General features: G+C 54.5%; 1 protein-coding gene across 9 annotated transcripts in view; it reads right to left on the bottom strand.

Moving 5' to 3' along the window:
* Positions 1-1,486: 1,486 nt before the first annotated feature.
* Positions 1,487-23,540, bottom strand: part of EVI5L (ecotropic viral integration site 5 like) — a 32,843-nt gene continuing 10,789 nt past the window's right edge. For 3 of the 9 annotated variants that reach the window (XM_053670912.1, XM_053670916.1, XM_053670913.1), the window contains 19 exons: positions 22,598-22,781; positions 20,055-20,262; positions 19,504-19,728; positions 19,326-19,400; positions 18,513-18,638; positions 16,973-17,116; positions 16,737-16,826; positions 15,518-15,615; positions 15,374-15,434; positions 9,468-9,521; positions 8,346-8,378; positions 7,222-7,362; positions 5,443-5,571; positions 3,960-4,100; positions 3,693-3,848; positions 3,450-3,596; positions 3,272-3,367; positions 3,092-3,187; positions 1,487-2,957 (listed from right to left, as the gene is read on the bottom strand). In XM_053670912.1, coding sequence (XP_053526887.1) covers positions 2,679-2,957; positions 3,092-3,187; positions 3,272-3,367; positions 3,450-3,596; positions 3,693-3,848; positions 3,960-4,100; positions 5,443-5,571; positions 7,222-7,362; positions 8,346-8,378; positions 9,468-9,521; positions 15,374-15,434; positions 15,518-15,615; positions 16,737-16,826; positions 16,973-17,116; positions 18,513-18,638; positions 19,326-19,400; positions 19,504-19,728; positions 20,055-20,262; positions 22,598-22,781 — 2,483 coding nt within the window. In that variant the 3' untranslated portion in view covers positions 1,487-2,678. The remainder of the gene's footprint in view (positions 2,958-3,091; positions 3,188-3,271; positions 3,368-3,449; positions 3,597-3,692; positions 3,849-3,959; positions 4,101-5,442; positions 5,572-7,221; positions 7,363-8,345; positions 8,379-9,467; positions 9,522-15,373; positions 15,435-15,517; positions 15,616-16,736; positions 16,827-16,972; positions 17,117-18,512; positions 18,639-19,325; positions 19,401-19,503; positions 19,729-20,054; positions 20,263-22,597; positions 22,782-23,540) is intronic. The other 6 variants (XM_053670917.1, XM_053670918.1, XM_053670914.1 and 3 more) reach the window with 5 other exon arrangements.

Below are 23,540 nucleotides of genomic sequence, written 5' to 3'. Positions count from 1 at the left end.
GGTAAAAGAAAAGAGCAGGACTTCTCTGTTGTGCCCTCAGCCCTGTTTCTGCCCCTAGACCCAGTTCTCATAGTCCACCCTGTAGCCAGGTTCCTGTGAGACACGGACTGCCCAGTCCTGCCTGTCCCTGCCCCAAATGTGGTGGCCTCCCAACTTAGGGTCTGAGGAGAAATGAACCTGGTCCCAGCTGAGCACTCCTTCCACCCTTCGAAGCCAATGTGTGCTATGGCAAACCAGAATTTTTTCTAGTTGAGCCATGGCAAGGACCCATGGGTCCTTCTTTGTAGCATGTGAGACATGCCCAAAGGTAGGGATTGGCTCATAACCTACCAGGCAGCTGGGGCCTCAAGGCCAACCCCAAGAGCGAGCAGGGCAGAACCTTAGACAGTTCCCCCTGGGGCCCTGTGCCATCGTGGGGTAGGAATTAACCTGTGGGAGCAGGGGAGATAAAAACTGGTGGAGTCTTAAATCTCTGTGATGGGAATGATGCATGTCCCAAGGAGCTGTTGAATGATGGGACAATATGTGGAACTTGGCTGTCCCAAGGCATAACTGGCATCCTGCCCTGCTGTTCAGAAGGCCCCTTTCACTTGAGGGGAGCCCCCATTCACTCTCCCCACTGCCCAGGTCAGTTTGGTCTTCATCCTGGCCTCCTCACTAACCCCCAACGCTGTGGGCTGTCTGATGGTACTCCCCTCACCTAAGCCCCCCATAGCACCCCTGTGTCCTCAGTTCAAAAGTGCAAACTGGCTCCCAACTGCAGAAACCCCTTCCTGGTCTGGCCATGCCCACTTTCTCCTGTTCTGTCATGTTCTTCCTCTGGTCCCTGCCATGTCTTGCCTTCATGCTTTTGCCTTTGGATCTGGCTCTGGCACCCCTCCTCTAGGAAACCTTCCCTATCTCCTGCGCATTCACCTACTGGGCACTTATCACATCAGCATGAAGGTTCAGCCCCCCTGCCCCCTGTCCCTGCACCAGTGTCTGCCACCTCGACTACCCTGGGGATCACTTAGAGCCAAGAATGGGGCAGAGCCCCTGGAAGGCCTCAGGAAGTATGTGTTCAGTGAACACAACCAGACCCTAAGACTCCAAATTGCTCCACTTGTCTCAGGGGAGGCCCAAGCTGAGTCACCCAGAAGGGAAATCATGCCCCTTGTTCTCACCATCTCCAGGGCCATCCTTCGGAAGATGCCAGGCTGTCAGTGTTCATCTGGGAGCCCGACACTGAGAGCCTCTCTGACCTGTTCTCTGCAACCTGTCCATCTCTCCCCAACCTCACACTCTTTCTCACACTGAACCAGCAAGTGCTCTTCCTTCCTCATGCTGCACCCCGGCCTGGGCACCTCTTGGACCCCCTGCTGGCCTGCTCTGACCTCTACCTCTCTGGGATGCTCCCAAAGACAAGGGTGGTCTGCTCCCCTCCGTGCTTTGCTGGACAACCAGCTGGGGCCCTGAGGTTCTTTGCAGTCCCTTTATTCCCAGGCCTGCCCCACTCAGTGTGTCCCTTGTCTGTCACTGTGTAAATACACTTTATTTGCTATTCCCACCTGGGCAACATGTGGAGTATGAACAGGCAGTGTGCAAAATGGTGGTGGGCAGTGTGGGAGGCACATGGGAGAGCCCTGCGATGCCCACCCTGGTCCCCAGGCTTTGTAACACTGAGAAGTGGGTAACTGGGAAGCGGGCACTGAACATGAATTCCCCACTCCAGGAGGCGCCAAGGAGGCTGCTTGTGAGGCTGCTCCAGGCTCCAGGAGCCCCAAGAGCATCAGAAGTCCTTTGCAGGGAGAGGTCTGGGGAACATAGTTGGACTTTGGCACCGTTCTTGGCTCTGACTCTGCAGAGACGACGGGACCACCATGAGGAGGGAGGCATGAGGACACCACTCCTTTGAGCAGCCTCCTCCCCTGGGGCCTGGCCCTGGCTGGAGGGTGGGGCTGGGAACCCAGGGAAGGAAGGGAAGTGGAGGCTGGGGACCCCCTGGAGAGGAGGCTAGACTGGGTGGGGAGCCCCTCCATCAAGATGGGGTGATAGAGTTGTCTCATAGAGGGGTGCTGGGGACAGGGTTTCCTGACTTCTGTACTGCTGCTCTGGCCCCAAGAAGCAGGGACAGACATTGCCCCTGTCTGGCTCCCTGGCTGTGTGCACCCCAGGTGGCCCTGCACACAGTAGGGGGCACTTTGGTTTCTGCTCAGGGGCCACGAGACCTGTATTAGGCAGGAAAGCCCAGCTTGGCCATCTGTACCTGGCTGCCAAGGGTCCCAAGGGGCACCATGGGGTGTTGACATCCAGCCCAGAGGGGCCCCTCCTTTCTCAGGCCTCCTCCAGCTCCTGGGCCCTTCCCAGCAGGGCCCTCCTTGTTCCAGAAGGAGGCTGGGTAGGAAGAGGGAGCTTTTTGCTCTTCAGTCCTGGGACCTCTGTGTCCTCTCATGCCCTTGCATTCAGAGGGGCAGACCCTCCAGATAACTGGGCCTGGAGGGGTGCAGACCATGATGGTTAAACAGTGCTGGGGACAGTGAGTGTGACAGGTAGGTACCCTGAGGATCCTCAGGCTCCAACTCTACCCTCTGCACCCTGCCACACCCCTTGGGTTGGGTGTGGAGTTTAAGTGTGGCCCTGGAGGCCCAGGGAGGTGCCACCAATCCCCCACCCCAGGCACTGGGCTCAAGGACAGGGCCTCAGTTGTCCAGGCCCTGACTGTAGGGTGTGGCCAGCTCGTCAGCATCACTGTCCGAGCTGCCCTCGCTGTCCTTGGCGGGCCGCTCCAGATGGCGGAAGAAGCGTGCATCTTGAGGGGACAGCGGGTAGAGTGCGTCCTGCAGGGCTGCGCCCACACCCACGCCCAGCAACTCCTCATCTGACGATGGCAGAGAGTCCTCATCCAGGTGTCGCGCCAGACCTAGCCCATCGAAGGCCAGTGGGTCCTCAAAGGGCGGCGGGCCCTTCAGTAGCCGCACCTGAGGCAGGACCAGCACGTTGGAGGCGTGGACTCACGTGGTGCTGGGCACCCTTCTCTCCCACACCCCAGACACTGACTCCTGGCTTGTCACCAGCTGAGGACACGCGGGGTCTCAGCCCCTCCCGCGCTCACCTCGGCCTTTAGCTCCTCGATCTGGTCCTTGAGCTCGCGGATGTACTGCGAGGAGTCCGAGTGGTTCAGCTGGCCCTGGATGCGGCCCTCCTCCCTCTGTGGGAGAGCCAGGGTGCAGGGGTCAGGTGGTATCCTGTCCCCACGTGTCCCCACGACACCCTGCCGTGCCCCACCCAGCACCTGGATTTCCAGCTCCGCGATGCGTTGCCGCATCTCAGCCACCGCCGCCATGCTGTCCGCCTCTCGCAGGCGCACGGCCATCACCTCCTCCTTGCTCTGAGGGCAGTGGGGAGAGGGCGGGTCAAGGGCGAGGCAGGCCAGGGTGGGGGTGGGAAGGCGGGATCCGGGAGAGGGGCACCTTGCACTCGGCCTCAGCCTGCTTGCGGCGGCTCTCGCTCAGTTGCGTCTGCAGACCCTTGTTCTGCGCCGCCAAGTACTGCAGCTTCTCCTGCAGCGCCGAGCGTTCTGCCTCCACACGGTTCAGAAGGTTTCGGTGGATGTGGTCCTGGGGGATTGAGGACGCACAGGCGGGGGTCATGGGCTAGCCAGGGGGCCGACTATGGACACCAAGTCCCTCCCTGAGAGGGCGGCTGCAGCCCACCTGTGTCTCCAGCTCTACTACACGCTGCCGCAGCTCCCGGCCTTCTGCCAGGGCCTGGGCCTCGCGGAGACGTACACTCATCAGCTCGTCCTGCAGCTCGCTCAGGACCAGCTTCCGTGGGGACTCCTTCCAGCGGCCCCCGCGGGACAGATGGGCCTGCGGACAGAGGCTGGTGGTCAGCCCAGGGGCTCTGAGGCCCCCTAGGCCCAGAGGGTGTCAGACCTCGTGATTGCAGGGTTGCTTCCTGCCCTCTGGCCAGGCCCTCACCTGCCAGGTGTCTGAGAGCTCCTGCAGCTGTAGCTTCAGCTCCCTTGCAGAAGCCACTGCCTGGCCCTCTCGCACCTTGAGCGCCTTCAGCTCCTCTTGCAGCCGGGCCACATTGTTCTCATCAGGCAGTGAACTGTTCCTCTGAGGGGGACGAGGGCAGTCAGAGCCTAGGGCAGCCGGTAGCTGTGCAACCCCCTCCTGAGGGCTGAGATGCCACCTCTCATTTCTTGTGGGCTGTACCTTGGGCAGTGGCCAGGAGAGGGTGCACCCTGAACCCAGGATTTGTTGGGAAGGTGGACCAGGCCTGTGGAGAGCAGATCTTCCTCTATGGCCCCAGCTGCAAATCCTCACTTACAAAATGGCTCTAAGAACAGCACCTGCTCTTTCAGAGGACTGGCTTAGGGCAACCCCGTAAAGTGTAAGGCCTCTGTAGTATTACTGTTGAGGACACCAGACAGGCTGGGTGAGGACTGGCGCCTACCCCCACCTGGGAATCTGAGACCACCCCCATGGTGCCCATGACCAGAGCTGGAACCTGTCCCAGCAGAGGCTGAGAAGACTGAGCCTCCAAACTCTGTCCCCTGTCCCCTCCCAGGCAGCCCCTCTTCCTGAAAACCCACTGAGGGTCGGTCTTGGCCCTGTCCTGGCCTCCCAATGGCTCAGGGATGGGAGATTTATGTTCTGGCCTCCTGGAACAAAATCCAGCTTGCTGCCCTAGGACCTCACTGACCCTTGTTTGGGTCTGGGAGGCAGGGTCTACTCGTGCACATTTCCCTCTGAGGTGGAGGAAGGTGGAAGGAAGCACAGCTCTGGGCTGGGGGACTGAGAGGCTGTGGCAGAGACACCTGGCAGGGGCAGGCTCCAGGTGGCTGGGGTGGCTGCTGCTCTCATCTGGAAGCTCTGTGGAAGCTGAGTCAATACTGAGTCAGTGTGAAAGAAGCTGGGGAGGGCCCCAGGAGGCCTGGGGCCCCCTTCAGGGCTGCAGGCAGAAGAGGGTGGCCCTTAGTTGTCCCCTGGGTGATGTCTCTTTGGAGGTGGGGGTTGGGTGAGCAGCCCTGCTGGGCTGGGGCCTTTCTTCCTTTTCTCTCCCTCCTGGAACCTAGGGACTGAAGGGACACACAGGTGGGGCAGGCTGTCTAGGAAGCCCATGGAACCATTATAGTGCTGGTACATAGTACACGAGGGTGGGGGTGCCCTGATGTGTGTGTGTTTTTGTGTTTCCCTCTAGGACCTGAGAGGGTTTTAGAGGTGAAGGACCCACTTCCCATCTGCCCAGACCCTCCTAGGGAGACCATGGGGGAAGTGGTCTTGGGTTCCTCAGGGACTACTGACACAAGGGAATATGACGCCAAAACACTCTCCCCTGACCCTCCTGGCAGCCCTTCTCCTGGGTTCAGGCCTGGTCATGTACCTCCTTAAACACATGCAGCACCCCACCTCCCCTTTCCCAGAGTGCCCCCAACACTGGCCTGCCCAGTCCCACCTTCTCCATGTCTAGAACCTTGTCCTGCATTTCCCGCAGGGCTCCCAATGTCTCTGTCTCCCGAAGCCGTGACTGCTCCAACTCAGTCTCCAGGTGGGCCACAAAGTCCTCGGTGAGGCGAGGGTTATCCTGGGGGCAGGTGGAGGGCTGCATCAGGTCAGGCTGCAGCTGGAGGGTGGGGAGCCTCCTGCCAGCTGGCTGTGAGCCCAGGACTCGGCCCCTACTTCACAGAGCCCCAGGGCTAGAGGAGGCTCAGTGTGTGGGCAGATGGAAGGGGGGTGAGGAGAAACCCTGGATCCTCTTCCTGTGTCTCCTGCCCTCTTGGAAGGAGAGCTGAATCCCATCATGGGGACCCTGATGGCCAGACTTAGCCTCCTTTCTGGGAAAATTACACAAAGGGAACCTTCAGAAGGGGACCTTCCATGGCCTCAGGACAGCCCTGAGGGGTGCTATTGGCTGTACCCAGGATCGCTGGACTGAGTGTGGAGGATGGGTTCTCCAAGGAGGGTGGGTTCCTGCTGTGTGGCTTGTGGCCTAGTCATGCGGTGGACTGCAGTAGGGCAGGACTCAGGGCTATGGCGTTCATGTCCCTCTTTCTTCGTCTTCTTCCTTTCCCCTCCTCCATTTCAAAACAGGAAAGGATGGGAAAAGAGTTTGCTGGGATACTTCTTTCTCAGTGCTGAGGCTTCTCAGACAGGTGCCACCTGGGCCCAGTAAAGGAGACCTGCAGCTAGAGCTGGGTCCCCATCTCAGTGCCCCATGGCCTGGCAGGGTGCTTCTCTGGAAGATTGCCTCAGCCCCACCCACCCAGACCCCATCCCTGCCTGCTACCACCTACTTCCCCCCGGCCTCCTGCCCAGTACCCGGGTCTGCTTGCTGCCCTCTACCACTTTGTGTCTCTGAGATCCATGGGTGCCGAATTCCTGAATTAAGGCCTGAGCCAAGGTCTCCGGGCCTGGTTGAGGGGGTCTCCCAGGGAACAACCCTTCCTTCTCCCCACCCATTTTTTCTTGGGCACCCGCAGTTTCTGTAAATCAGGGACCCCACCTCTGCTGAGATCAGGCCTGGATCGCAGGGGTCCGGGGAGCCTATAGCATCTTTCCCTGCCCCTCCAGGGCATGTGCCCCCATGAACACTCTCAGCTTGGGGGCTGCAGCTGCTGGCAGGTCATCAGGTAAGGAAGGAAGCCTGCTGGGTAGAGCTGAAGGAAGGTTCTAAAAGCCACCTTAGGGAGCAGATCCTTTGCCTAGTGTTCTAGCCCTGTGAGCCCCATCCAACACTACATTCACGACCCCACAACAGACTCTCAGGGTTGCCTCATTCCCACCCTGCCAGCTCAGGGCATTGGGCACAGACCAGACTCTCTTCTGAGTACCAGAGGAGGGCACCTCCTCCTGTCCTTCATCCTAGTTCCTACCCTGCAGGACTGCCCCCTAGGGAAGCCTAATAGCCCTGAAGGCTTTGGAGAGACACCAAGAAATCACAGTACCATTTGTTAAGGTCGAATGCCTGTGCCAAGAAGGGAGCCCTACAGGGACAGCCTGGTTCCTACTCTGAGACCAGAGGCAGAAGAGGCTGGCTGCCTTGGTCTCAGTGAGGAGAGCCACGCCCCCAGACGGGTGGTGGAACATGGAAACTGCAGGGGTCTCCCTCAGGTCAGGGGCTGATGGCTGGGAGAGAATATGCACTCGGTTCTGGGTGCTGCCCCCGCACACTAGTTAGAAACTATAGGGCTGACTCCCCAGCCCGAAGTGGGTGCTGGTGAACAGCTCCTGGTACCTGCTGCTCCTGCAGCTGCCGGATGGTGCTCTGTGCCCTCTGCAGGTCCTCTGCCGCCGAGCTGCACTGCTGCCGCACCACCGCCAGCTCCCGCTTGATGACATAGTTTTCCTCGGCCTCCTGTGCCCGTGTCACCTGTCCCTGAGCCCAGTGAGGACAGGGGACAGTGAGGGGGAGGCCGGAGGAGAGCCAAAGCGGTGTGGGAGAGGGAGAGGCCTCCTTTACTTAGAGTCTGGGATGGGTGCCCCGCAGGGCCTGGGGACAAGAGTGAGGGGTAGGCAGGTACAGGACACCAGGAGAAGCCTGGAGAAAGACACGCACCACCACCTAGGCCCCAGGCTCCGTGAAGCCTAAATGGAGACCCCAGGGCTGGGGCTGCCGACGGCTCCATCCCCTCCCAGCTTCTGGTGTTCGGCTTCTGTCCCACAGGAGGAGAAGCAAGTCCTTATCCATGGACGATGGCACACCAGAGGCTGGGCTCTGCTGCTGAGGGTGGGGACAGCTGAGCACCGGGGGGCAGGGTGGGCAGGTGGAATACACCTGTTCCCCGGCTTTCCCCATCCTGGACCTTGGGACCTCTACCTGCCAAGGGATAAAGATCTACTCCACCAGCCTCATCCCACCCAGTGTGGGTCCCCCCATTCCAAGCTCAGAGCCACCAGGCAGCAGGCAGAAGCTTTCAGATAAAGCCATTCAAGATGAGGCAGCAGAAGCAGGTGATTGAGAGAAGCTGGCAGGCCTTGCAGGGGGTAGCAGAGAGGAGCGTGAAGGGCCAAAAGGGATGGGGTGGTGTGTGTGGGTGGTGGTGGGGGGCTTAGCACATGGCAAGGCCTGTTGTAGATGCACCCTCAGGGTTTCTGACTCCTCCTGTGTCCTCTGGAGGGAGGGGGCTCTGTCCCTGTGCATATATTACACTCACAGACACACCCAGATGCCACATTTGCATACGCACAGCCCCCTTCTCTAGAAGGACACCTCCGTCTTTGAGAAGCAGTCCCTAGCCACCCTCATGCATGGTACCAGTCCTTCACCCCTCACCCCTGGGATGGCAGTGACCAGGGAAGAGCCCATTATTGGCTGTCAGGTGTAGAGACTAGGAAGAGTGAGATGAAAAGCTACAGTACCTGGATTAACCTATCAGCCAGAGCAGCGCTCTCCTACCAGGCGAGGGGGTTTCCAGCAACAGAGGGAGGAGGCAGAGCGGAAGGCACGGGGACAGGAGAGGGGGAGAGACAGACAAGAACCACTTGTCACTAATGCAGTGGACTATCTCTAGAAGCAGGGGAGACAGGAGTGAGACCCAAGAACCAGAGAACCAGCAGGAGAGGACCTGGAGGTGGACCAAAGCTACAGCCAGCTCCTTCCAGGAGAGGGGTCTGTGTGTGTGAGCTGAACTGGGAGGCGAGGGTGCCCACAGCTGCCCTGTCTAGGTTCAGCCAGGCTTAGGCCAACTGGGAAAACTCAGAAAGTTTCAATTAGAGGCTGAACAAGAATGAAGGTCTTGGGGCAAGGGCAATAAAATCCTGTGGACAACCTGTGGTCAGTGGAGGATCAGGTGAAAATGAGGTTGGAGCAAGAAGTGGGGGCCTCCCCACCACCACTTCCATCTGTAAAAAAAAGTCTGGGCTGGTCCTGGCTGGTGTAGCTCTGAATTCTGTGCCAGCCTGAAAACGAAAGTGTCTTTGGTTTGATCCCCAGTCAGAGCACATGCCTGGGTTGCAGGCTAGGTCCTTAGTAGGGGTTGTGCAAGGGGCAACTACACAGTGAAGTTTCTCTCCCTCTCTTTCCCTCTAAAAAATAAAATCTTTAAAAAAAGTTTGGGGCCAGGATCAGGGTTGTGGTACCCCACAATGGAGCTGGTGGCAAGACTGCCCCCTACCCCTCCACTCCCATCTTTTTTCTTTTGAGGGCAAGGCTTCCAGATTACAGGATGGGTGGGGTGCTTTATGGCCCAGTTCCAGCCACCACAGTCAAAGTAGCAGTTCTACCTCCTCCTTTCCTCCCAGGCAACCCCAGAGGGCACCAGACACAAATGGGTTGTGGTGTTTGCATGTAACCAGGTTATAACTCAACCCTGAGCCCTAAACTAAGTTTTCCCTTGGCCAGATTATATGGCAGCTCAAATCTCAGTGGGGCTCCTGGCGGGGCCTGGGCCTGAAGCAAGGGGCTGGTTGGGCCTCTGGCTGCTGGGTCCTGCCTGGGTCCTGGAGGGTTCAGTGCCACAGACTGATGGCCACCCCCCTCACCTTCTCCAGGGTCTCAATCCGCTGTTTCAGGAGCCGGTTCTCCGTTCGAAGCCTCTATGTGGGGAGAGGGGAGAGCGCATCAGATCCTGCCTCCACTTTTGTACAGAGGCCTGTCCCCCAGGGTACCACTGGGCAGGACAGACCCAGAGGCTTACATTCTGGGCCAGTGATCCCAGAAAACAGGGCTAAGTCCCATTTAGATGGCTCATTAGGTTTTGTTTGTTTTTTAAATAAGCCTTGGTCCAGTAAAAATAATGTGAGTAGTTTTGTGGATACACACTGTGTGGGATGCATGCATGCCCTCCTTGGGGATCTGTTTCTATCCCATGCCTGGGGCCTGTCTACCTCCTACAGGGCAAAAGCTTCTGTGTTTTGGGAGAAGCTGCTATCAGACAACCCCTACCACTCACTGCTTTGCCTCCAGCCCCCGGGTTCAATCTTAGTAGACAAACTCCTCTCAAAATTTGGGTCCAGGAAAAGGGGTCTTGCCGAACACCCATGCTTCCTTCAGCTTGACAACTACATCTCTATGACCAACTGAAAGCCACCTAGCTGTGCCAGACAGTTGTCACTTACCCCCCTCCCAGCTAGGGGGAGGCCAGCTCCCTTGCTTTTACTTTGCATCCTGCCCTGGTGGATTCTGGTTAGATATTTGTGGTTTTAGGTTTCCCTAGAGCAGGTGAGGTTTTCATGTGCCTTGTATTTAATCTCTACCTATGTGCCTGTTAAGAAGTAGGTACACAAATGGTTTCGATCAGCAGATTAGTGAGGGCTCTGCCTCCCTGTAGATCACATAGAACAGTTCCTGGTTTCTTCCAGGGAGAAAAAGATGATAGAAACATCCAGAACATTCCTAGGAAGCAATTGGTCAGAGAGGTTGCAGACTTAACTGATGCCCATTGACTCATATCATGGATGGGAAAACTGATCAGAGGGGGACAATGTCTTGCCTGAGCCTCCCAAGCTGTTTCAAGCACAGTTCTTTACCCCTCACAGTGATCTGGAATCCAGAGTCTTGACCTATGACCTTTGGATTTCTCTGATGTCTCTTTGGCATAAGCACAGGCCATCCTTGGAGGAGGTGGGTGGGCCCTACCAAAAACTCATCTCTCCTGCTTATTCAAAAATAAAAATGAGGAATAAAGAACACAAGAACTATGGGGGCAATGCTATGTAGTAGTGGGACTTTGAAAAAATTTTTCTGTATTTTTGATGCTTTGACATCTTGCGGCTTTGCTAATCCTGGAGAGACTGCCCCCCCAGGACCGGGGAATCCCTACAGATAGTAAACAACCTGCCTGCCAAAGCAAACCAGCCAAACCAGAGTGACCCCCTTTCTTATTTAACTCTCACATACCAAGCCAATATTTCCCTTGTCCTAAATTGACATAGGACAACTAGGGACCACTCCTATAACCCATGAAATTATTCAAATTGGTCAATCCTGAACTCACTAAACTTGCTTACCCTGCTTTGCCCATGCCTTTGCTGGAAAACCGCAAAAAAGGCTGTGGCTCCTGCTCTCCCCTTTGATCCCACTATCTCCTGACTGACCCTGGTGCTTCCCCATGTGGCCTGTATGGCGTGGTGGTTCTGCTTCTTGGGAACCATGAGCAACAAACTCTTCTTTCAAAGGCAGTTGTCTCTGTGTTGGCCACCCTACCATACCTGGCTAAAACAAATCCAAGGTACATTTAAAACAGGCTAAAGATGAAAGAGCACATAGGGCAGGGCCAAGGGAGAAAGTCTGCCTGAGTCCTGTAAGACCTGTCCAGTGCTAAGGGTCCTCTTGTGGGAAATTTTCAGGCTGGGCATGTGGTTGAGGGTCTGCTGTGTACCACCCCATTGCTAGGCTCTCATAGTCACCAGATGGGAGCACACCCTTGTCTGTGTATGAGCAAGACATGCGTGCACACATACACACACACTTTTGGACAGGTGCATCAGTCAGGTTGCCACTCCTGAGAAAGATAGATGCTTAAAAGTTCAGGACACAAAACTATTTCTGGAAGCCTGACAAATGGACAAATGATGCCCTCTCTCCCCCTCAGATATGGGTGGCAGGTGACCTGAACTGTAATCTAGCTTCTGCCTCTGCATTTCCGGAGGAGGTTGGGATGATAATAGCAGTGGTAAAAATCAGTGATAATAATACTGATTTGAACAGCAGAGCAAGTGTCATTCCCATTGTGCAGAAGGGGACACTGAGAGGTGTCAGAGAGGTCCATTCACCTTCCTAGGCCACACAGCTGGTCTGTGATAGAGCTGGGATTTCAACCCTCATCTGTGGGACTCCAGTGCCAGCCACTGTGGGATTCTGCCAGTCTGTAGATAGGACAGAGCAAGGCTATGTTGGGGTTTGTGTTTATATTGGTGCCTCCATCCCCATTGGACTGGGGGCTCTCAATCCCTGCTGTGATTGGCACAAAGTAGGTGCTCAATAACTGTTTGTTGAATGAATAATTAAAATCATGTTTGGAGGGATGAAAGCAGAGGGAAAGAGGGTGGGAAGACTGGGTTCCGGCCAAGATGGAGGCATAGGTAGAAACACTGTACCTCCTCGCACAACCAAATTTAAGGACAACAAAGATTTAGAAACAAAATGCAACCAAAACAGACAAAAAATTGAACAGTATGGAAGTACGACAATGAACAATTCATCCAGACTGGTAAGAGAGGCAGAGTCAGCAGCCAGTGGAGAAGGGTCTCAGCAGGGAGGAGAAGGGTTGCAGCAGGGAAAAGCGGTGGCTGCCAGACCAACCCAGGCACACAGAAGGCGGTTGGCAGATCCCAGGCGTGGGGTGGCAACGGGTGGACCCAGTTAGGGTGCAAGGCGGCTGGCTGACCACAGTCACACATTCACACACAGATAAACTAGGTAAAAGAACGGACAGTGACACAGACTATGCAACACAGGGCCCCAGCACCAGGAAATAAAGCCTAAAAGCACCAATTGAAAAAAACTTTTGGGGGTTGAGGTGCTGGGAGAGGCTCCCAGCCTCACAGGAGAGTTCACTGGAGAGACCCACAAGCCCACCCATCAGGGAACCGACACCAGAAGGGCCCAATTTGCTTGTGGGAAGTGGCAGAGGGGACTGAAATCCAAGAGAGAGTGGAACAAATGCCATTTCTCTTTCTCTGACCCTGCCCCCAGTCACAACCCAGTGACTGGATTGACTCGCCCTGGTGAACACCCAAGCTTTCACCCTTCACACATAACAGGTGCGCCAAGACCAAAACATTATGGCTCAAGCAGAAGAACAACTCAAAGCCCCAGAGCTAATACTTCTAAACAACCAAGAGATAGCCAACCTATCAGATGCACAGTTCGAAACACTGGTGATGAGGATGCTCACATAACTGGTTGATTTTAGTCGCAAATTAGATGAAAAAATGAAGGCTACACTAAGTGAAATGAAGCAAAATACACAGGGAACCAATAGTGATAGAAAGGAAACTGGGACTCAAATCAATGGAGTGGACCATAAAGAAGAAACATCCAACCAGAAAAGAATGAAGAAATAAGAATTCAAAAAAATGAGGAGAGGCTTCGGAACCTCCAGGACATCTTTAAATGTTCCAACATCTGAATTATAGGGGTGCTGGAAGGGGAAGAGGAAGAGCAACAAGTCAAAAACTTATTTGAACAAATAATAAAGGAGAACTTCCCCAATCTGGCAAAGGCAATAGACTTTCAGGAAATCCAAGAAGCTCAGAGAGTCTCAAAGAAGGTGGACCCAAGGAAGAATACACCAAGGCACATCATAATTACATTAGCCAAGATTAAAATGAAGGAGAGAATTCTAGAAGCAGTAAGAGGTAAGGGGACAGTCACCTACAAAGGAGTTCTCATCAGACTGTCAGCTGATTTCTCAAAAGACATCTTACAGGCAAGAAGGGGCTGGAAAGAGGTATTCCAAGTCATGAAATCCAAAGACCTACAACCAAGATTGCTCTATCCAGCAAAACCTTCATTTAGAATGGAAGGACAGACAAAGTGCTTCTCAGATAAGGTCAAGTTCAAGTTCATTATCACCAAGTCCTTATTCTATGAAATGTTAAAGGGATTTATCTAAGAAAAAGAAGATAAAAAGTATGAACTGTGAAAGGACAGCAAACTCACAGTTATTAAGAACCACTCCTAAAACAAAAGCAAACTAAGAGGACAGCTAGATCAGGAGTGAAACCATAGAAATGGGAATCACATGGAAGGTTAGCAACAGGGGAGTGGGAGGAGGAGAAGGGGGAAAAGGTACAGAGAATAAGTAGCATAGATGGGAGGTAGAAAATAGACAGGGGGAGGGCAAGACTAATATGGGAAATGTAAAAGCTAAAGAATTTGAGACACATGGACATGAACTAAAGGGGGGGAATGGGAGGAGGGGTGTGCAGGGTGGAGGGGCATAAAGGAGGGGAAATGGGACAACTGTAATGGCATAATCAATAAAATATATTTTAAAAAAGACTGTGTTCAGAGACTCTGCACACTCAGGAAACCCCTTGTGATATTTTGATTTACAGCAAGAAGTATGTATTTGGTCTTCCATGCAGTCCTGGCTCAGAGCGCCTAAAATCCTGGGAATTCCTTAAGTGAGGAGAGGGATAAAAGCGTCTTTTGTTATGTCAACAAGGTGACTTTGGAAAGCCCCCAGTCACCTAAGGATGGGGGCTGGTTGCCAGGGGACCCAACCATTTGTCAGAGGGTTGGATATTTCAGTTCTATGCCTAAATCTCTAGGGAAGAGAGATGGATTGGAGGTTGAATCAGTTGTTGATGGCCGATGATGTAATCAGTGATGTCTGTGTAATGAAACCGCATAAAACTGGACAGGACAAAGTTTGGAGAGCTTCCAGGTTGGTGAGTGGTTGGTGGTGCTGTGAGGGTGGTGCACATAGAGAGGGTATGGAAGGTCTGTGCCCTTCGCCATACAGGCCCCGCACATCTCTTCCATCTCTAAGTCAGGTTGTTCCTGACTTAGACCCTTTATAACAAAGCAGTGACCTAGCAAGTAACTTTTCTATGAGTTCTGTGGGCCACTCTAGCAAATTAATCAGGCCCAAGGAGGGGATCACAGGAACCTGTGATCTATAGCCAGCTGCCCAGCAGCAGAGGTGACAATCTGGACTTGAGAGTGGCTTCTGAACAGGGAAGCAGCTGTCTTGTGGGACAGTGCCCTTCACCTGTGGGCTCTGACGCTGTCTCCAAGTAGATAGTGTCAGTTGAACGGAATTGTAGGGCACCCGCTGCCGTTGGAGAATTGCTGGGTGTTGTGGGGAGAAACCCACATAATGGAGTTCGTGACAGAATTGTACCCCCAAACCTAGTAGGGCTGGCTGGCCAGGCACCAGGGGATCCAGGGGCCACGGGTGAGTGCCACAGCCTGGCCTGTCCTCCCGGCACCTGGTCTCTGCCTGCCTCAGGGATCCCCACTTGCCCCTGGCCCTGGGGCTCCCACAATCGAGGGCAGCCTTCCTGATGTCGCGCCAGCCCCTCAGGCCCACAGCTGGTTGCCAGGGGACCCAACCTTGTGTCAGAGAGTTGGAACTTCAGCACTCGGTTCCCTGGGCCTGCAGCAATCTGCCCTGAACATTTTGCGCAGAGCATTTTCTAGTGTGCATACTCTATACTTACTGGTTCACTGACTGTCTCTCCACTGCAATGAGAGCCCCATAAAGGCAGGCCCACCTCGACCACTGCTGGGTCCCCAGCACCAAGTGGGTCCTCAGACTGGTCAGGCAGTAAGTGAGGGGCAGCTGGTGGAGGGACACCTCCAGAGCCCAAGGACAGTCTGGGGTGCCCGGTGTATTGGATAGGGTCACCCCCAGTGGCTGCCTGCCTCTTGAGTGGGGAGGGATGCTCCCAAGGGCCTTGGTCCCTGTCCCCTGTCCCATTCCCCAGGGACTCACTTTGATCTCGATCTGCTCCTCCATCTCTTTACTCTTCATAGCAGCGTACTCCTTCTCGAGCCTGCAGAGGAGAAGGCCGACGTGGACACTGTCCCACTCTTAGAGACCCCTTTCCTTCTAGCACCCTGGCTACCAGGTACTGACCTCTTCATCTTCTTAGGATTGTACTTGACCTGGTAAGCCTTGAGGATCAGCTTGTCTGGGCAGCTGTCGAACTGATGGGGGATCACCCTCTGGAAGTACTGTGGGGACACAGATGCTCAGTGACTGTAGGAAGTGGGGAGGGGTTGTGGAGACCCTGCTGTGCCTGCTGCTCTGGAGGAGGGCCTGGGTGCTCCAGGAGGGAGGGCGGGAGCAGGTCTGCCTGGGGTATCACCATGTACCAAGGGCAGTGCCCAGCCTGCCTGTTGTGGGTGCTCCGTCATTGTGGAGCAAGTGAGTATAAGAAGCAGGCACCTGGGGAGAAGCTACCTGCACCCACGACTTCAGTTTGCAGGGGAAAAGCAGGCTGTAGGAGCTCCTGAGGGCAAAGGCCCAGGGGTGGGTTGAGCTGGGGTCTGAGCACAGGGTACCTTCATGGAAGAAGGGGGAGGCACATTGTACCCCATGGCAGTCAGAGGAGAATGAAGAGGTTCTAGAATTGGGGCAGCGAGGAGCAACCTGGAGGGAAGACCCCTCAGTGGTCCTGGGCCCCCCCAAGGCCTCCACAAAGGGTTAAGTGTGAGATACCAGTGGACACAGCTTGCTGTTGGCTGGGGCCAGGCTGGCTCCTGCTCCCAGCCCAGCTGACCCCCTCTGGCAGCTGGAGACAATGAACACTCGTGTTTGTGGACACAACCATGGCCTTTGTGTATTCTTCCCTGAAGTACCAGCTGGAGGATACTGGGAGGGGGCAGGGGCTTGCATGGGGGAGCATGGCAGTGAGAAGCAGCCAGGAAAGCTGGGGGTGGGGGGCAGGCAGGCCAGACTCCTCACTCCCTCCTGTGCCCTTGCTGGCCCAGTTGCTGGGGCCAACAACCACACCCAAGGCCTTGTGGTTGGGCTAGTATAACTATATTTGCCACAAAGGCTTTGAGGGACAAAAATCTGGGGCACGAGGGAGGGGGTGAGATCTTCCAGAGCTAGGGCCTGGACCTTCATCTCTCCCTACTGCCAGGCTGCTGGCCCTGGACTGTGTCTGGCAGAGCCTAGGGCTCCTTAGGGCCTAACCTGGTCCTCCACAGAGGCCTCAGGGGTCACAGCGGACAGGGAAGGATCAGGCTGCTCAGAGCTCCAGGCCTTCTCATCTCACAGGAGGACTCACTTGTCTAGGTACCCCTGCTGGGGGTTGGCAACCTTACCTTTCCCTGGGTGCTTGACCCACCTGAGACATGCCCTCCATGTCCAGCTGCATCAGCTCCACCTGGTTCACCTGCAGCAGGGCGAGGCCCACCCGGAACACGATCTCCAGGCCCTGCAAAGGTGGTGGTGATAGTGCTTCTCTGGTCCTGCTCTCCTGGGGAGCTCTCTGACTCCTCCCCAAGCCCTGGCCTTTTCCTGGCCAGTATTTGTTTCCAGCATTGGGCTTTTAGGAGAAAAAGGGGCTGAAGGGGTTCTGACCTCATACATGAAAATGTCGAAGACACGAGTGGCGACGGATAGTGGGAAGGTGGTCAGGAAGAGTGTGAGGAACCAGGATGAGGCATACATGGATGTGTGGAAGCTCTGGGAGCGGAAGTGGGTGTTCAGGTCCGGGAGCTGCTCCTGAGGGTAGGCAGAGGTGGCCAGCACTGTGAGGCCAGCACCAGGCACAGCTGTCCATGCCCACAGACTTCCTGGATCTTGGTGCCCCTGCCTTCAGGAAGGCTTCCCTGATCTGCCCTTGGCTCCCTTCCTCTGTGTGACCTTGGCACTGTGTTTGGGTGAGGCTGAAGCATCCCAGAACACTGAGCAGCATGAGGTGGGGACACAGGCAGGGGTAGCAACAGCTCACGGGTGCTTGGTGTGCACCCTGGGCAGGAACTGGCCCGACTGCTCTCCTCCCAGCTCATGGGATCCTTACGACTAGCCGACAGGGAGCTTCTGAGGCTTGGGGTGGGTTTGCCTAACTCCTCAAGGTCACCCAGACAGTGAGAGGTAGGCATGGCATGAGCTCACTGCAGCTCAACCTGTATTCAGTAACTTGCCAGTTGCTATGTCTCCCCACAGCCTCCTCACAATGCTCTATGCCCAGCAAAGCTCAGGGGATGCCAGTCTGATTGGCTGAACTTCAGACTGCTGAAAAGTGACAGAAACTGGGGAAAGAGGCTGAGGAAAGTGTTAGGACCCCCTGGATGTTCTTCACTGGCAGAGGGACTATGGCACCCCCCTCCCTATAACCTGCCCTGGCTACTTCCCTGCAGACCGAGGGGCTCCATGGTGCTGTTTAGCTACTTTGCTGTGGGAGCTTGCAGCTACCCTGCCTGGGTGGGGCCACTTCTCTGCTGGCTCTGCCCCCTGCTTATTGGCATTACCAGGTCCCTTTGATCAATAGTACCTTCCAGTCCTCCAGGCCTGAGGAGTGGGGCTTTAATGACCAGGCTCATCCCAGGGTCCACCTTCTGTCCCCCTTCACCCCTGACCCCCAACTGCTGTGCAGTGTCACAGCCCCAACTGTGACAGGCTTCTGGAGCAGGCCAGGTATATGTGTGTGCACATGTATGTGCATGTGCATGTTCTTCTCTTACGTGAACCCGCTCTGCCTGCCAGCCAAGAGGGGCTGCTGTTTATCAACAGAAAGATCTGCAGCTCTCCCCTAATCATCTAAGGCAGGCAGACAACGCTTTCCCTCCTTCTGCCACCCTGGAAGTAGACAAGGGGGCTGTGGATGTGTCTGGCAAGAGCCAGCCTAACCCCTCTGCCCTCAGGCTCTGGGAGCCCAGAGCACTCAGGAGCCCCCACCATAGATGGCTGGCCCTGCTGTGTCCTGGAAGTATGCTTGGGGACAGTGCTACATGGCCCTCTGGAGACTAGAGCTGCTTTCTGAGCTGGGACATCTGGACCTGATTTTTCAGCCCTGGAATTTTCAGTTAAAGAGACCCGCTGGGGCAGCCCAGGTTGGTGTCCATGGCTGTGTGCTGCAGAGGAGTGGGAGGGGCAGGGCCACCCTGGTCCCGCTCACCTGCAGCATGTACTCGAACTGGTAGATGCAGAGCCCCAGCTCAGCCATGCTGGGCTTGAAGAGCTCCCGAAGGCGGTACTCCTGCATCAGCCGCACAAAGACACAGAAGGCCTCCTCCTCAGGCATCTGGGGATAGCAGGCCAGCAGGGGCTGTGAGTGTGGGAGGGGTAGGAGGGGACACTTGCTGCTCTTCTCATGTCCCCAGAGTACTGTGCTTGGCCTGTTTCTATTCTCTTTATGTCTATTAAATGTGGACTGTGTGGGCTGCCCAAACTCTCACAATAAACTTCTGGTCACTCTTGTTTACTGATGGGCAACCTCCTGAGACAGAAGTCACTTGCCAAAGGCCACTTGGCAGGGACCAGTGGGGCTGAAACTTGAGCCCCTGGTCTGGCTGCCTCCAGAGCCCATGGTTGGGACATTCTCAGTCCACTCATAGCATCTCTGTTCTCCCCTTCCTAAGCCTCCTGGATTCTCTGGATAAAACTGGGGGTTTTTATCAGCCCCATAAAGTTCACACTGGCCAACTTAAGTTGCCTCCTGGAGTTCCCTGTCCAGCCCTGGGAGGTGACTGAGTAGGACAGCCTGACCCTCCAACCCCTGCACAGTACAGTAGACAGGACAGGAAGTCAGCCCCTCTGTGCTCACCCACTGGGGGTTTGGCTTGGGGACCATCAGAGGTCACAGGTGGAGGAGGATGGAGGCTCTGACTGTAGAGTTCTGGATAGAGAGTTACATCCTACTTCTGTCAACCTTCTGGATGCAGAGCCCAGATGGGCTGGCCCTTGCCATAGCCCAGCCCCTGCCACCTACCTGCATAAGAAGCAGGCCCACGATGAAGGCACTGCCCTGGCAGTAGCCCACCTCCCGGTCCACCAGTGAGTATGCCTGTAAGGGGACGTCAGTGTAAGGGTAGTGTCCTGCCAGGATCCTGCCAGGGCAATCACATCAGGCAATGTGGACAGTGCTTGTTCATGTGGGGTGAGCTCACCTTCATGACATTGAAGAGGACTTCCTGGCCCAGGCTGTCCTGGCCCTTGAAGAACTCGTGCTCTGGGTAGGTGCGGGCAATGTCTCTGCGGATCAGCTTCTCGCATGGGGAGGACATTTTGAGCAGTTCTGAGTACTGGTTCTTGACTGGCATGTTCGTGGCGCTGCACAGGAGCTGCCACACAATAGCCCGGAAGTGGTGTGGGATGCCCTTGTGGATCAGCTCCTGGGGACGGGGTGGGCAGCAGGAGGCTGGGCTGGACACTGTCCCAGTGCAGCTACCCAGTCCAGTCCCCAAGACAAGGCTTGGCTTGCCCATGCCATGCATGTGGCTTAGAGCTTGGCTGCATCTTTGCACTGCAGACAGAGTTTTCACTGCTTAATGTACTATCCCCAGCCCCTGAGATGTCAGTGTGATAGCTACGTACCTGGTCAGATCTCTCTCCCCTCTGCCTCTGGTAAAGCCCTCTGAAAGTGCCCACACACTTCCACTTCCGTCCCTCTGCCTGGGCCGGGACCCTGCCCCTGTTGGCCGCCCAGCTGCCCACCCACCTCCACCATCCCTTCCACCTTAAGCAGCTTCTCCTTCCTGCGCCGCCACTCCTCCCACTCGTTGGCAATTCGGCCCCACAGGATCCATGTGTCCTCCTCCAGGTGGCTCAGGTTGGAGGAGGCTGAGGAGCTGGAAACCAGCGAGGAGCCACTGTTTCGCCGGGAGCCATTCATGGAGCGCATGGACTTGGAATCGGCCTCTAGGAGCCTAGGCAGAAAGGGCCGGTAGAGGCAACTGCGGGGTGTAGGCACCTCCCACCCAGATCTCTGGGCTTCAGTAACTCCCTAGGGACAGGAGGCTGCTGAGGAGCCTGGCCTCTCCTCCTGGGGATTCCAGAGGCCACCAGGGATTGGGTCTAAAGTGTTCTTGCTGTGTGGCACTTTAGCCAGAGTCCTAAGCTCTCTGAACTGTGGTCCATCTTGGGTCCTTGCAGAGGCTGCCATTTGTTTGTCCCATTCTGTGTCCACTGGGCTGAGAAGCATGTGGGTTAATTCACTGAGTCTTGTACCACCCCTGAAGGGCAGATTTTTGTTCAGATCCATGTTTTATAGATGAGGCACAGAGAGGGTGAGCTGCTTGCTGGTAGCACTTAGCTAGGGAGAAGCTGTGTGAAACCTGATGCTTCGACAGCTAGGTTCTAGCTGACTCTGCAGGGTCTGCCCCTCCCAGTTCTCCCTAAATCCTAGATATAAGGACTCACCTCCCAGTATATCTTTCATGTGCAAATCACCGAATCCAGAGCCCATAAAAGTAACACCCCTCCTTTATCAAACTCTCACACTCAGGGCCACTATCTCTCCACCCTGATCACCAAGGGGCCAGGCGTCAGGCAACCAGAGCCACCCTATGCCCCAGAGCCGGTAGAATTATTCCAGCTAGCCCAACCAAGGCCTACCTCTCCCATTGCTTCTCTCCAAAACCAAAATGGAGGTACTTTCCCGAATTTTCCCCTGGCTCAGTCCACCTTCTGACTGACCTTTGTGCCTCCCTGTGTGGCCTGCATGGTATGCCCTGCCTCCTGCTTCTAGGGGACTGTGAGTGACAAACTATCTTCTCAGTGGCAGTCCTTTTCTGATCTGTTGGTCTTGCCATAGCTGAATGATAAGGAATCTATGTTTTATCTATCTATCTATCTATCTATCTATCTATCTATCATCTATCTATGTTTTATGTTTTAATATTTGAAAGATTTTTCCTTTAATTCAAAGCTATACTTTGGGAGAAAAGGGGTAAGTTTTGGAAATGAAAAAACATAATTGATTAAAATTCTAATTACAATTAAGTGAACATAGTAATTTTTATACAAACTTCTCTTGCTATATGACACAGTTTGTGAAAAAGGACAAGTCATATAACAGGTTCACTTCAAAAGCTCAAAAACCATAATTTGAAAGTTCAATTGTTGCCTCTGTTCTGCTAGAAAGGTTCACTAAGCGCACACTGAGAAAATGTTACTATTTTTAGTCACCTTTCATTTAATAAACATTCCTGCTCATGAATATAATCCTATCCTTCTACAACACTATTGAAAATTAAAAGTACTTACATGCCAAAGGAGGAAAGCCAGGGCAGATTTAAAGGGCTTCAAGGAGTACTTACCTGTTAAGTACGTAAGACTCCTTTTTTAAAATTGTTGTTTTTTCAATTAGTTTACATTCAATATTATTGTATATTAATTTCAGGTATACAGCATAGTGATTAGACAATTGTATACTTCAGAAAGTGTTCCATCCAAAATTCCTAGTCCCGACCTGGCACCACTCACTGTTATCACATTATTGACTGTGTTTGCTGTGCTGCGCTTTACCTCCCCATGACTGCTTCGAACTATCAATCTGTACTTCTCTATCCCTTTGTCCTTTTCACCCAGTTCCCCAAACCCCTTCTGTCTGGTAACCACCAGATATTCTCTGTATCTATGTGTCTGTTTCTGTTTTGTTTGTTTACATTGTTCATTAGATTCCACATATGAGTGAAATCATATGGTATTTGTCTTTCTCTGACTGACTTATTTCACTTTGCATAATACCCTCTAGGTTCATCCATGCTGTTGCAAATGGTAAGATTTCATTCTGTTTAATGGCTGAGTCATATTCTATTGTGTAAATGTACCACAGCTTTTTTATCCATGTACCTATTGATGGCCATTTGAGCTGCTTCTAAATCTTGGCTATTGTAAATAACACTGCAGTGAACTCAGTGGTGCATATATTCTTCAAATTAGTGTTTTGGGAATAAACCTACATTTTAAAGCATGGGAGGGCCAGAGGAAAAAGGTGGGAAGCCTGACTCTGGAGTCAGAGGCTAGACTCTTCTGTCCAATAAAGGCTTGAGAAACATGGCCAGGTTCACAGATGAATTCTGTCTCTCGAAACCTTGGTCTCCTCATTTGAATGGGGAGCTGTCTGTTCACCTGGGGTTAGGAGGATGACATTGTCTCTTCGAGGTGCTATGACTTTGTCCAAGGCCATACTCAGAAACTGCTGTTTGGGGCCCAGGATGTACCGTGCACCGCCCCCCTCATCCCCAGGCTCCAACTCACCGGTTCTGTTCTTCGAGCTTGGCCAATAGCTCCAGCTCATCAGGGCTGAGGTTCTCAGAGTCAGAAGTGGGGGAGCAGGTCGGGGCAGACAGGGCTTCCTGGGATGAGGAGTCAGGACTTAGAGTGGGGCTTGCCATGGTGGGCAGGTTCATCAGCTGTAAGCGGCGCCAGGTCACAGATCTGTCTGGGGGCCAGAGACAGCAACACATGGTCAGCACTGGGTAGGGTCTCCACCCCATCCTGCTGGCTCTAGGCTGCTGAGTCTGCTGCTCACTAATGAACATTTCCTCACTCTGAGCTCCCACTTCTGGTTTGTACACTTGGTGCACCCCTCGTTCCCCAAAACCCCAGCCCCATTGACAGCTGCACCAGCACCTTCTACTCAAGACTCTGGCTACCGGGACCTCTGACTGTGTCCTCCAGATGCCTGGACAGAGACAGTAGGACGGGGCCCAAGATGTCATGCTGTCCAAGGGCATGAAGGCCAAAGCTCCAGCCACTCAGGACCCCTGGGACCTTGATATATAGCAGCCCCTGCTTTGGTGGCCCTTCCTGACAGCCTTGTTGCCTGTCCCCTACTGTGGCCTGCCCTGGGAGACCTGTCTCAGCATCTGACCTTCCCTGTCTCATCAACCAAAATGGGCTGCTGGCACAACCAGAAGCAGTTATTCTCTACTGTTAATTGTCTAGTGCTGCCAATTGCCAGAAGAGTGGACTCCTCTTGGGCTGGGAAGCCAGGGAGGAACACATCAAAGTGCTGGGCATCTATACCCTGGTGGACACAAAGTGAGAGCTACAGGCTCTGACCCGTAACCTAATCTTGGCCTGCCATGTGTCTGGCAGGTGTTGGCCCTGTTCTTCCTGGGGCTGGTCTGGCCCTGCCCTCCTGAGGGGCTCCGAGGACATTGGCCTCTTGCCTCCTGCCAGTTGCCTTCCATGAGAG

Source organism: Artibeus jamaicensis, unplaced genomic scaffold (assembly GCF_021234435.1).
Source record: "Artibeus jamaicensis isolate MK-2021 breed Jamaican fruit bat unplaced genomic scaffold, CSHL_Jam_final contig_648, whole genome shotgun sequence".
Taxonomy (NCBI): domain Eukaryota; kingdom Metazoa; phylum Chordata; class Mammalia; order Chiroptera; family Phyllostomidae; genus Artibeus; species Artibeus jamaicensis.
Note: the sequence above shows the minus strand (reverse complement) of the source record. Positions and strands in the feature narration are given on the sequence as shown.